Source organism: Tenebrio molitor, chromosome 1, assembly GCF_963966145.1.
Source record: "Tenebrio molitor chromosome 1, icTenMoli1.1, whole genome shotgun sequence".
Classification (NCBI taxonomy): domain Eukaryota; kingdom Metazoa; phylum Arthropoda; class Insecta; order Coleoptera; family Tenebrionidae; genus Tenebrio; species Tenebrio molitor.
The window spans coordinates 36,044,179-36,056,572 of NC_091046.1; the positions used below are offsets into that span (position 1 = coordinate 36,044,179).

At 35.2% G+C, this 12,394-nt stretch overlaps 5 protein-coding genes across 6 annotated transcripts in view; 2 read left to right on the top strand and 3 right to left on the bottom strand.

Annotated features, from left to right (window-relative positions):
- The window catches only part of LOC138127231 (delta(3,5)-Delta(2,4)-dienoyl-CoA isomerase, mitochondrial), a 108,181-nt gene extending 105,651 nt beyond the window's left edge, over positions 1-2,530 (top strand). Inside the window, exons 6-8 of the mRNA XM_069043145.1 lie at positions 1,562-1,725; positions 1,780-1,906; positions 2,375-2,530. Coding sequence (XP_068899246.1) covers positions 1,562-1,725; positions 1,780-1,906; positions 2,375-2,473 — 390 coding nt within the window. The 3' untranslated portion in view covers positions 2,474-2,530. The remainder of the gene's footprint in view (positions 1-1,561; positions 1,726-1,779; positions 1,907-2,374) is intronic.
- LOC138127248 (dynein regulatory complex protein 8) lies at positions 2,521-5,566 on the bottom strand. Its single transcript, XM_069043167.1, has 5 exons — positions 5,312-5,566; positions 3,857-4,832; positions 3,569-3,806; positions 2,755-2,965; positions 2,521-2,681 (listed from the first exon to the last, which is right to left on the bottom strand). The coding sequence occupies exons 2-5, from the start codon at positions 3,885-3,887 to the stop codon at positions 2,544-2,546; spliced, it is 618 nt and encodes a 205-aa protein (XP_068899268.1). The 5' UTR covers positions 3,888-4,832; positions 5,312-5,566; the 3' UTR covers positions 2,521-2,543.
- Positions 5,567-5,949: 383 nt separating this feature from the next.
- Positions 5,950-8,304, bottom strand: LOC138124821 (protein GPR107). Its single transcript, XM_069040006.1, has 6 exons — positions 7,952-8,304; positions 7,788-7,898; positions 7,593-7,738; positions 7,363-7,537; positions 6,372-7,312; positions 5,950-6,315 (listed from the first exon to the last, which is right to left on the bottom strand). The coding sequence occupies exons 1-6, from the start codon at positions 8,033-8,035 to the stop codon at positions 6,168-6,170; spliced, it is 1,605 nt and encodes a 534-aa protein (XP_068896107.1). The 5' UTR covers positions 8,036-8,304; the 3' UTR covers positions 5,950-6,167.
- A 285-nt stretch (positions 8,305-8,589) lies between these two features.
- Positions 8,590-9,985, top strand: LOC138124847 (tRNA-queuosine alpha-mannosyltransferase). Its single transcript, XM_069040029.1, has 4 exons — positions 8,590-8,774; positions 8,828-9,104; positions 9,157-9,633; positions 9,688-9,985. Exons 1-4 carry the CDS (start codon positions 8,693-8,695, stop codon positions 9,983-9,985), a joined length of 1,134 nt encoding a protein of 377 aa, XP_068896130.1. The 5' UTR covers positions 8,590-8,692.
- LOC138124832 (probable G-protein coupled receptor B0563.6) overlaps positions 9,919-12,394 on the bottom strand; it is a 134,285-nt gene continuing 131,809 nt past the window's right edge. For both annotated transcript variants that reach the window (XM_069040014.1, XM_069040018.1), the window contains exon 4: positions 9,919-10,826. In XM_069040014.1, coding sequence (XP_068896115.1) covers positions 10,629-10,826 — 198 coding nt within the window. In that variant the 3' untranslated portion in view covers positions 9,919-10,628. The remainder of the gene's footprint in view (positions 10,827-12,394) is intronic.

Genomic DNA, 12,394 nt, shown 5'->3' on the forward strand with positions numbered 1-12,394 from the left:
TTTATTTCCGCAACTGTACATTAAATAATCATCAATTCTCAAATAATAAGTAATGGAAACAATATTTAAATCGACACCAAGTAATCTGTCGAATCTAGCACTGCTTCAAAAAACAGACAAACCACTATTAAATCGTAAAATTACATTGCGCCCGACGCCCTTCAGGTGTTGTGCGCCTCGATTTTACAATATTCAGCCGCGTCTGTTATTTGCTTCATATCGGCCTTATGACGTTAATAATTTTACCGGTTTCAGTATAGTTAAGGGTTGGTTTACATTCACAAAAGTTGGATGGTAGGTGAGTCATAACTGTACTAGTACAGTTATGGAATCATAACTGTACTAGAGATATTTTCATATTTGGTGGCGGAAACAAAAGACTGAGAAATGTCACAAAAATGTATTGTCAGTGTCAAATTTCTCATAAACGCCGTAAAAAGGAATGTCTAGGTAAATTTAAATTTTCGCTAAATAGATTGAAAAAACAAATTTTAAGGAAACCAATTTTTGTCAGTGCTTCAAAAGGAAAAGTTATTCTCATATAATCAAACGTATTACAAATTATTTCTCTAGTTCGACGATGAATGACTTTCTTATTTCCAATTTGCTGCATTTCTGTCGAAATCACGAACATCTTTGAGAAATTTGACACTGACAATACAAATTTGTGACATTTCTCAGTCTTTTGTTTCCGCCACCAAATATGAAAATATCTCTAGTACAGTTATGGAATCATAACTGTACATGTACAGTTATGCTGTAGGGTAATATTGCCATAGTGACAATAGTGACATGTCAACAACAATCAACAAATGAAGACAATATCTAACTTTATTCATTATTAATTCAAACAATCGGAACTAAAAACAACAATAATTACTTAAATAGACGGAACTCTGCCATTGTAAAAGTGAACTGCACTTCATAGCATGGGGCATCGGGTAGTACCTACGTCCATAATGATGAGGGGCAGAGGGGCTATAGTTCTTCGACTCTATAAACAAAAAGATAAATACGCTACGAAACTAACACTATGAGCACTTACCAGTTCATGAAAATACGCCAACATCACTGTCATTTACACTTGTAACCTTATTTAGATCCTGCCCTTGTTTGAGTGTCTCTATGATTTCAGATAAGTACCTCCTGCCTTTCGATTTTCCGGTATTAAGCTATTTAAAGCTTGTTCTTCTTCATTTAAGACGTTTTCCGGCAAAACACTATCATTCAAACTCATTTTGCAAAATGTCTGTTTGTATAAACAACCAAATGTAACTATGACACTCGAACATATGCAAACGCGATCAACTCAATCCATTTTAAGACGAGTGTTGGGATTTAATTGTTTTAAATTCTCTTCGGCTTATTCTGAAACCGGTAAACTATTGAACAAACCGCGGATGTTATGAATCATAACAACCTTAGATGTCTTAAAATCCTCGCTCTACGAGCTCGGATTTCAAACCGACATCTGCGGTAGTTATGATAGTCATAACATCGCTAGGTATGTTAATAGCTATAATATAATTACGAGTATGTTACACTAACATTTTTGATGTAGGTAGACATTGGTATGGCTGCTGATGTTGGAACTCTCCAAAGGCTTCCAAAGGTGATTGGTTCAGACAGCCTAGTTCGAGAACTGTGTTACACTGCCCGGAAAATGCCAGCAGCAGAGGCATTAAGTTCAGGATTAGTTTCACGCGTGTTTGAAGATAAAGACAGGTTACATTTTTTAGCACTTTTTTATTGTTGTAACAAAATGGTTACTATTTTTAGCATGATTAAAGGTGTCGTAGAAATTGCTGAAGAAATTTCCAAAAAGAGCCCTGTTGCTGTTCAAGGTACAAAAGTCAGTATAGTTTTTGGAAGGGATCATTCAGTACAAGAAGGATTAAATCAGATTGTAAGTAGTTTATGTTTCATACTCGTTACAAATAATTTTGTTTATCAAAGTAAAAAAAAGTTACATCATTTTGAAGTTTTGAAACGTTTATAGAGTCTTAAAAGATTCAGGTTTCAAAGTCCAGTTCAATTTGTCTATCAGGTTTGATTGTGTAATCAGGTTGAAAACAATAATACATATATCTTTTTTATTTTAAGACTTTGAACAGCGTTGACTGATTGAATTTTCAACTTAAACTTTCAATTAAATTAATATCAAATAATAATAGTAATATTTTAATAAAATTGCAAAATTCAAACAGACGCTGGAGAAACAGATAATACTTAAAGCAGAATATACACCTAAAAAGATTTATTCCAAATTGTTGAGACTGTGATGCTTGTAGCGACTCTTGCGCAAAACGTCTTCGGGTTATAATTAATCTCCTTAATCAAGCTGAAAGTGAAATTATATTGTTTTACATTTCAGGGCTTATGGAATCAGTTAATGCTACAAAGCGAAGATTTTATGACCGCTACTGTAGCTCAGGCGACAAAACAAACAGATGTGGTTTTTTCAAAGTTATAAACATTGCAAATGTAAATACTACAGTGACATAAAAATAAACAAAGCGGTGAGGTGCAATGGGATTTTTATTTTATGAAAAATCTGGAACGGACATGCTGGCTAAGAATTCGGAAAGTCTTCTGGGCGGGGGAGGAGGAGGTGGTGGTGGATTTTCTTCTAGCACTCTATCAGCTAACGTATAAATATCATTTTCACCTTCAGGCTCATGCTACGAATAAGATATTAAGGTAAGTAAGAAAACGAGGTGCTTAACCAAGGTAAAACAAAATTGGAAAGGTTACCATCAATTGGTTTATGTAATATTCGTAAGGGACAGTTTGTGTGTGTGGATCGATCGCGATCTCAAGCATTTCGTCAAGTTCGTCTTGTGTGAACGGTTCACCATCTTGCGTCATCAACGTAGAAATATATTCTTTGGTCAAGAATCCCTTCTTGTCAGAATCCAGTACTTGAAATGCTTCTAACAACTGAGCAGGACTGGCGGGTTGGTATCTAAGTAATATTTAAATGGGGAGTTAAGAAATTACTTTTTGTGGAATCGTTTAAATAAGTTGCATACAAAATTATGTTACGATCCCCTATTGGGCGAAGGGGGGATTTCTCGCGGGAAGTCCCGGCGCAACGCTCCATCGTGCCGGAGTGACACGAGGAGATCCGAGGACAGCCGAGGAGGGGATCGTGTAGGAGACGTGGAAAAGACGGCTGAATTGTAATTTAGATTTAAACGAGAGTAAACATATTTAAACGTTGCTATTTGTCTTTCTGCGTTGGGGCACTAACAATTATTTGAACTTTTAATATATGTAATTTCAAAAACATTGAAATAAAAAGATCCGAAATTTTACATTTTGTCTTTTTCAAAATACATATATCACAAGATGCAGTTCGTTAATTAAAATTTATTTGTCAACCATCTGTAAACAAGTTAACCCGAGATAACGTATAATAGACTCATTTGATACAGGTAATTGATGGAATATTTTTCCTCTTCAGTGCTAATAATAAATAAATAATTTATTAAGACACCTCTACGTTGTCCAAGTTGTTCTAAAGTATCGCACTATAGTTATAAAATACTATAAAGTGGATTCTTACTTGTGCTCAGTAATAACTTGAGAAATGTGAGGTAAAAAATTTGACAAATGGACGCTCCCTGGAGATTCGGGATTTTCAACGACCATTAAGATTTCTTGAATTTCGGCTTCAGTTGGACAACAGCCCAGAGCACGAACTATGGTTGCTATTTCTCGCACATCAACCGTTTTATTGCCAGCATGGTCAAAAACCTCAAACGCATCTGCAATTCTACGTTCCAGATCGTTGTTAATGGGCACTAAAACACTTTCGTTACTTTTTCCACACGACATAAAAATAAGGTATAACCAGGAATCTCTTCTTCTTCGTCGTCCAACATCTTTCAGAAATTTTGCAAATACTTTCGTTAGAACCACACAAAAAGACCAAGAATTAATTTCTAAACAATTACAGTTTCTTGGCAACGTAGGCGTTGCTAGGTGATTGACGTGATAGCACCGTGAATTAAATTTAAAGATTTCTTTGTCGCCGTTTATTTAATTTAAGGTTTCAGTTTCGAGTATCTCCTGGACACTTTTTTTAGTAAACATTCACAAATCAATTTTACATGTTCTTCTACGTATTGCTCGGCTTTGATGTGAACGGAGTGGAAAATTCCGTCGATCCCTCTTCTGGAGAGAGTAGTTTGATCGATGACTTCCCCGTCATCTGGATCCTTGAGAAGGCAAAAAAAGTCGATGTCTTCTTCAAGATACCTGTTCGTGGGTTTGACGTAAAATTTGACCTTACAGTGAACACGATCGAACTCAAAATGTAAAAAGAAAAGGTCGTGACCTCTCTTAATTAAGTTCGTGGAAAAACGACGATCCAAAGGAAAACGGAAACGAATTTTGTCGACGAAATTTAAAGGGTGCACTTTTTTAAAATGATTAATTTGCTGAGCTCCCGTTCCTTCGTAGTCGCAGTGTCGACACCTAATTTTTCTTGGCTGACACGTAATTTCGTGTTTGCTGATTTCGGCGAACGTGAGCAATTCTCTGCATCCCTCGTAGCGGTTCACGCACGGGAACAGATGATTTGTATATCCGAAGATGGCGTAAGGAATGTTCACTTGTTCGATCAGGTCGACCACAGAGTTGCATTCAAACAGGCAATACGGAAGCTTGTTTGTTTTGCGATGACACCTTCCACATATGTTTCCTCCGTCGGGATGAACGGTGATGGGGCTCACGGTCAAGTATTTGTCGCACAGTCGACATATGTGCGCTTCCAATACTTGATCAGGCACGATGGAAATTTCTGATAAACTTATCGAAGTCATTTTCTGTCAAACAAATCATTTAATTTAATCATTTAACATTAGTATACTGCGGAAGTTTGTACAGAATATAATGGACAAGTATTAAGAGCAATTAGGGAATAAAATAGGCAGCCCAACAGTTGAGTAAATTAAAAAAAAAATTAAATTAATCAACATAAGGTTGAATAATATCGACCTTGTATAGTGACCGCGACCGAACCAGTACTTTCGAGAAATTATATTAAGCAACAGCACACCTGTAGAAAATTTTTAACACACTACAATTTATTGATAACATCTTGTGTACCTACTAGTCTTTCAAAAACGATTTCGCGATTTCTTTCTATTTTTATAACTTTAGTAGTTTGCTATTTAAATGTAAAAATATTGAATTAAAAGTGATGCAGATATTTTGGCACCGTATTGTGTTATTTACCTAGGTAATTATTTCATGGTATTCTATTGTATCTTTATTTTTAAATAAAGTGATACATCATACTTACTTTGAATGTGTGCCGGCAGTGCAGATAAAAATGAATGAACAGAAATTTTTGTCTATAAAGTTCCCAATACCGTATTGCAGTAGTTTAAGTTCGACAATTTATTATTGAAGATAAGAAAGGTTAACACTGCTTTGTAAATTATCTTCTCGATGTGGACAACGAATTTAACTATTCACAAAGAAAACTTGAACTGATATAGGAGGCATGCGAATGACCAGGAACAAATATTTCCTCAATAATTGTCGAGGACGTGGATTAAATATTTACATTTATTAGATACATGACAAAACAACTGTTTGTAATAAACAAGATCAGTAATAAGCGAAAACAGTCCTGGGGTCACGTATGTTTGATTAACAGGTTTTATTGACATTGCAAATCATTTCGAATATAAAAACCAATATTAATTTTAGATGGTGCAAAAAGGAAATTGAGGCTTTAATAATTACAATTTTTTGTGGATAGTTTAACTTATTCCGATTAAATTTAAAACAGTTTTCTTTGTATAATTTGCGAAGAAAACTATTTTTTTTTTCTAAAACCGATCAGATTTGTGATATCGTTTCCAATTTTCTATTCAAACGTTGGGATGTTGAGATATATTCGAATTATGTAATTATATTTTCATATTCGGTTTCTGATTTTAATTTATTGGTTTCTACAACATAACTACATTCATTGTATTGAAAAATTGAGGAATAAATAATACAAATGCAACAACACCAGTTGTGTACAAGTAGCCTAATGAAAATTCTATTAAGTGCGTAAAAATGACAAGCTTGAAACACTATCACAGTAGGACAAAGAAATAATGACGTTAAAGCGTCTTGGTTCAATAATATCTTATTGAAAACAGTTAGTCATACTCGTGGCTACTCTCAGGTTGTCCTAACAGGGCATCTTTTTCTTCTTCAGTCACTTCTGTCAGAGTGGATTGTAGTGGCACTTTGGTTATTCTCGAGTTAACTCTACTTAAACCTTCCGTTGCTCCCGACTCAGTAAGTCTGAAAAGTATTAAAAATAACGCACGATTTAAACACGAAGGGATAATTTATTATACACTTTATCCATTTCGTCGTCGTCGTCTTCGTCATCGCTGAGCGCGAAATACGGATTGTGAGCCGCTGGTCTGAACTTGTAAGCAGTGAGGACAAAAAAGACGTAGGTGGCCATTTCTCTGAACATTTCGTCCAACCAACCGTACTGGAACGGAACTGTGATTTTCAATAGGTAGACAATAATTCTTGTTGAATAAATGTAGCAAACGATCATGACGTAGAAGTGTCTGAACAATTTCAATTTCCTCAAATTCATGGCGGCTTTCCCGTCAGTTTGAGAGGCTTCCTGCAAGTGACGAATGGACCAAACTACCGGAAACAGAATGCAACCGCAACACAGTAAATCCACGAGAATGAAAACATTCCGCCACGCTAGATGTTCGCGCGCGCCTTCCTCACTTTCTTCCAGAATTATCTCGGCTACATTTGCCAAAACTTGCAATGGTATGACTGCCATGAAAAGACGTTTGTCTCTTGGTGCCAGAACGTGTTTAATGAATGTCCAACCTGTACCTACCAACACTAGTACGATGAAAAGCAAAGCCCCTTTAAGTAAATGGGCGACATAGAATAAGACAGCCCAAGTGGCTATATGTACACCAAGTCTTTCAATATAATGGTAGTTAACACCGTGAAAAGCTAAAGAAATTGCTTTCAAGAAGACCAAAACGGCCATCATATAATGAATTTTAAAAACGGGATGACGGGATTGGCGTAAAAGAAACACCCAGAACATGCCCGAAAGAAGAAACAATATGGCCATCATGAAGTACAATGCTGGTAGTGGCATCTCACCAGCAGAAAGAAAACTACTCATGTTGTGTTCGACTATTTCAATTGTAAAATCAACAGTTACTTCAGTACCGGGTTGGTAATTTGGACAACTGTGGAAGTATAAATTATAGAGTCCTTCTTCTGCCACTGTTGCAACAGACAAAGTGAACTAGAAAAATACATTGTAGGCATGTGTCACATATTGAATTATGATCTTACGTTTGCATTATAGTATGTTTTTCCTTTAATCACTTCTGAAGTGATATCAAAATTTAAATTGCTGCAATGATTGGCGTCCTGTCTTTTTTGTCTATGTACAGACAATAAAGTTGGAACATCATCTCCATTTTTGTAAATATGGACTAGCTGTTGGTCCTCACACTTGATCTTTAATCTGATGAATATTTAACATAAAAAAACTGCATTGCAATGTCTGTAAATCAACATACTTTTTATTTTTAAGCTCGAGTATGAAGTATATAATGGCTGCATCATTCGCCTTGTTCACAGGGTCTTGCAATATGCAGTGCTCCTGGTGACTGTCTAAGTATGGATTCATTGCATCATTTATCGTGCGGTCTAAGCTAAAGCCAAACTACATCTACATTTAACGATTGTGTTTTTAAATTTCTCTGATTACTTACAGTTGCTGAATCATTTTCAGGAGTAGCTCTGAAATTTTTCAATCGGACATCTAATATACCTCCTTGATAAAACCCGAAAGTGCTTAACGCAATGTATTTGCGTCCATCGTTCTTAAACGGCGATAATTACATTACTGAACATTACGGAACAAAATTCAACTTACTGTGATATCCAATTTGTGTATACGCCCAAAGCAAGATACGCAAAACAATGTTATTATAAGACAAACTTGGGTGAATAATCCCATTTTGTAACATTTAAAACCCACTAATTTCTAAACACAATCAAAATTTGTCCATTTTCACGTTGTGATGTTAGATAAGGCGTAAAATTCTCCGAAGGTTTCACATTTAAACAATAAATCAAATTCTTACAGCCCACAATAAGAACACATATTGTAGATCTTATGGTGCACTAAATCAAATTAGAATAATTACTTTAAGACACTAAAAAAACTCATCAAAATAAAATAACCACATACAGCTCAACTTACATGACATACATTTGACATTAGTGATTTTTCAGAAAACCAACATAACAGAAAAACTTTCCCCTAAATTGTGTCTAAGGTGTTCCGTTGATTACGTGTGTTTACATTGTAATTTGCAAGAGTATTTGTCATGAATATATGGAAGGATTTGATTTATTAAGTATAGCTTAGATTTTAACTGAACAATTATTTTTATATGAATTTGATTTTGGACCGTGTCACCAAGCGTGTCAAAAGTGTTCTGTGCTGTCAACTGTCAAATTTTAGTTGTAAACATAACCTATGTGTCTGTGCTATGTGGTTATTGTGGTTCAATGTGTTTTTGCGATGTGTCTGTTGATCTGGGATGTTAACGTTATGTACAAATTCTCTTTGCTTTAACGACGTTTTTAAAATAACTTTCTCTTAACTGAAATGGTGTCAAAACCCAAAATCTTATTTGTTGAACCTTTTTATGGAGGCTCTCATAAAGCGCTTATAGACAATCTTACAGCAAGTATGACGCTCATAATTTTTTATTGTACTTGATAATAATCGGATCTGCTTCAGACTTAAATGATTATCAAGTGATCACGTTACCAGCCAAAAAATGGCATTGGCGGGCACGTTGTGGTGCCTTAATGATTCATGAATTAATTCCTCAAATTACTACTGAAAAGATATTGTTTTGTAGTTCTGTTTTAAATTTAGCAGAATTACTGGGAATTAGACCCGATCTTCACATCTTAAAGAAGGTCGTTTATTTCCACGAAAATCAATTAATTTATCCTGTAAGAGATGTGAAAGATCGAGACATTCAGTATGCATATAATGAAATAACTACTTGGTAATAGAATTTATAAATGAAAGATTGCAAACTACTTTCTGTAATATTTTAGTTTAGCTGCTGATATTATTTTGTTCAACTCTAATTTCAATAAAGTTTCTTTTCTCGAAAACATAAAGAAAATTTTAAAAATATTGCCAGATTGGCGACCTAAAAACTTGAAATCTAAGATTGAAAACAAATGTCAAGTTATTTATTTTCCTGTTGCATTTCCAAGAATTTCACTTTGTGAAGTGTTGAATACTACATTGCACATTGTATGGCCTCACAGATGGGAATTTGATAAAGGACCAGATGATTTCTTTAGTGTATTATTTAAACTGAAAGAAAATAAATTTCCTTTCAAAGTCTCAATTTTAGGCGAATCTTTTACTGATAATCCTTTGATTTTTTCTAAAGCCAAAGACATCTTGAAGGATGAAATAATAAATTTTGGTTACGTTGATAATAAGGCGGATTATTACGATATACTAGCTTCGGCTCATGTCGTTGTTTCAACCGCCAAACACGAATTTTTTGGGGTTGCAGTGTAAGACCAATTTTGTGACCGTGTTGTGTACCCTTCTGAAAGAATATATTTTAGGTTGGAAGCAGTTTATTGTGGTTGTTACCCGCTTCTCCCGAATTCTTTGGTGTATCCAGAACTGTATCCTGCGGAATGTTTGTTTTCAGATCTAGACGACTTGTATATTAAATTAAGGGATTTTTGCTCAAATCCCAAATCAGCAAGGGAAGCCATGCACAAAATGTCTTTTAACTTTGAGAAATACTCTAGTATTACCGTTGTGTCAAATATTATGAAAATAATAAACACTTTACAGTATTTTTGTTTTATTAAAAGAAAATCATTTACAAGTGACGTGGGAATAGTATTTTATTAAAAAGTTTATTGTAAGGTAATAACAGGAGTTGTTATAAATAGTACATCACACTTGAGCTTAGACATTATGCACAGACACTGTAGAATTCAGACATTTTATGCAAAATTGCAACAACATTGGTCACGTTTAAAAAATCTCTTCAAGCATCATTCAGAATGTTGCATTTTTGCGTTTAGTATACAACTATGACTTATGTTACTTTTGACTTACAAAAACCCGTTTATATCTGGAATTTTAAGTACTTGGGCAGTGACGGTTGAGATTTATACAATTCACCAACTTGACGCCCATCATATCACAGCTGCTACGTCCAGAATCGAGACCTGACTGCAACATCCACCTTTGACTTAAGTTTAACAGTAATGCAGACATGATAACACTGACACACATTCTTTCTGACGCTAGTAAAAATGAAATCTGTACAAAAATATGCTCAGTGGGACGTTTCATGTCGAGGTCTCCTCCGTTCGACAATCTGTTTCGGAATGCACGATGCCATAAGTTTCGATTTTTAGGCCAATTATTTCGGCAGTTTATTATAGTCGTGGTTTTTAAATAGCACCAGAAGTGAAAAATAATTGATTCCGTTTATTCTGTGGATCTTCTGCTAGACCAACGTCGCCATCGGTCTGCTAGACTTGTATCAAACACTGCGCGGATGCGTTATGGTGGTGGTCGCCGTGGGCGGGGGTGGTTTCACGATTCCTCTTGCCGGGGTTCCCCCCGACAGTCGCAAAGTTCGCAGCAATGTGTTGCGGAAGTCCTCAGAGAACAAACAGTAGATGTAGAAGGTGATCGAATAGTTTGTAATCTCCAACAGGTTGGCTATAGCGCGAAACACCTGAAAAAATCCGAATTTCTCACATTTTGTACATGCTATTGATTTCAACAAATATGTTAAATATTTTAGTAGTGGATCACTAGCACTTAGTTTCAATTTTGCAGTCGCTGTAGGTACCTATCTATTTCAGTAAAGATCCATTAGTGCTACATTTACATTCCCCGTCGCCAGTTGGTTATATTATGTGTGGAAACCACTACTGCTAATCGAACATTTCCGAGATGTTAGTAGCTTCATAGAATAAATGATTACAGTGAACTGAGTTTTAATCGCCCGTGAAGTTTCTAATTAAAAGCACTGCAGTTTAATTAACGTTTTTCTATTAACACAAATCTTTACAGTTTGCTGCGATGGAAGTAGAAAACCACGTATGTGTAACGACCGTCTACTTCTCTCTTTGTTTCAAAAGTGCATGGTCAAAAGAAGTTCATTGCGGTAAAATGTGTACGTAGCGAGAAACTGTTACATTACAATTTCTATTCAAAATTTTAAAATGTTGAAATAAGCACCACTGTCATAGTATTAAAACATAATATATTTAAAGGTACCTAGGTATGACAAAAACTTTAAAAAACATCAAAGCTACATTTAAAACGTTTTTAAGTGGTTTGAATGAAATGTAAAGTTCCGTAACACTTCAGAATATTTAATTTTGTTAATTTTACGGTCTCTGGTTCAGCTCAGTAACTCTACCAAATATGAATATATTACATGTAGGTCCCACACAGATTTAATTAACAAGAGTGGAACCACAATGCAATCGTGATATACGTAACAGTCCGTATAAATATTTGAAACAGAGCCGTAGAGCCTATGAATCTATAGGACGTCGGAATTTTGGAATCAAGCTCACGAGTTTTAATTATTTTGTTTGGTCAATAGAAACACAATTAGTTTTTACTACACAGAGGAAAAATAAATAACTAAACAGGAACGGATATTTCACGGAATTAACATTGTTATTTATTATTACACAGGGTATTTGACGAGTAATAATGAGCCCGACGGAACTGAAAATGCAACCTACAATACATTTCATAATTGCATTAAATAGCCAGGTATTGTGGGTTGCATTTTCAATTCCGCCGGGTTCATTATCACTAGTGAAATATCCTGTATAATATTTAGAATCCAAGACAAGAATTAGGTACATTTAATGAAAGGCGTATTTTACGAATTTTATTATGTATATCTGTAGTCCACGCCAAAAGTTTTGATGGGTGTCTCTGGTGCCTGTAACGTTACAAATTTGAAATTGTAGTAACTCGGTATAATAGTTACGTCTTTACTCCACCTCCACCCCCAGCGCACCCGACCACCCCCGCTTCCAACTGTGAAATGGTACCTTAGACTTTCAAATATGGATTATGAGAAAGGACCTCTTTTTTGGTATGTGTAAAAAAGTGATACATGTTTTGTCAATTTGGTTGTAGGTCGTAAAATGTTATTGCGTATTATGAGCGATTAACGGTCACAATGGTTGGGAAGTGGCGCGTGCCATTTGCCGTACAATCAATGCAAATATACAAAATGTACAATATACAACCCTGCTTAAAATATTACCTGCT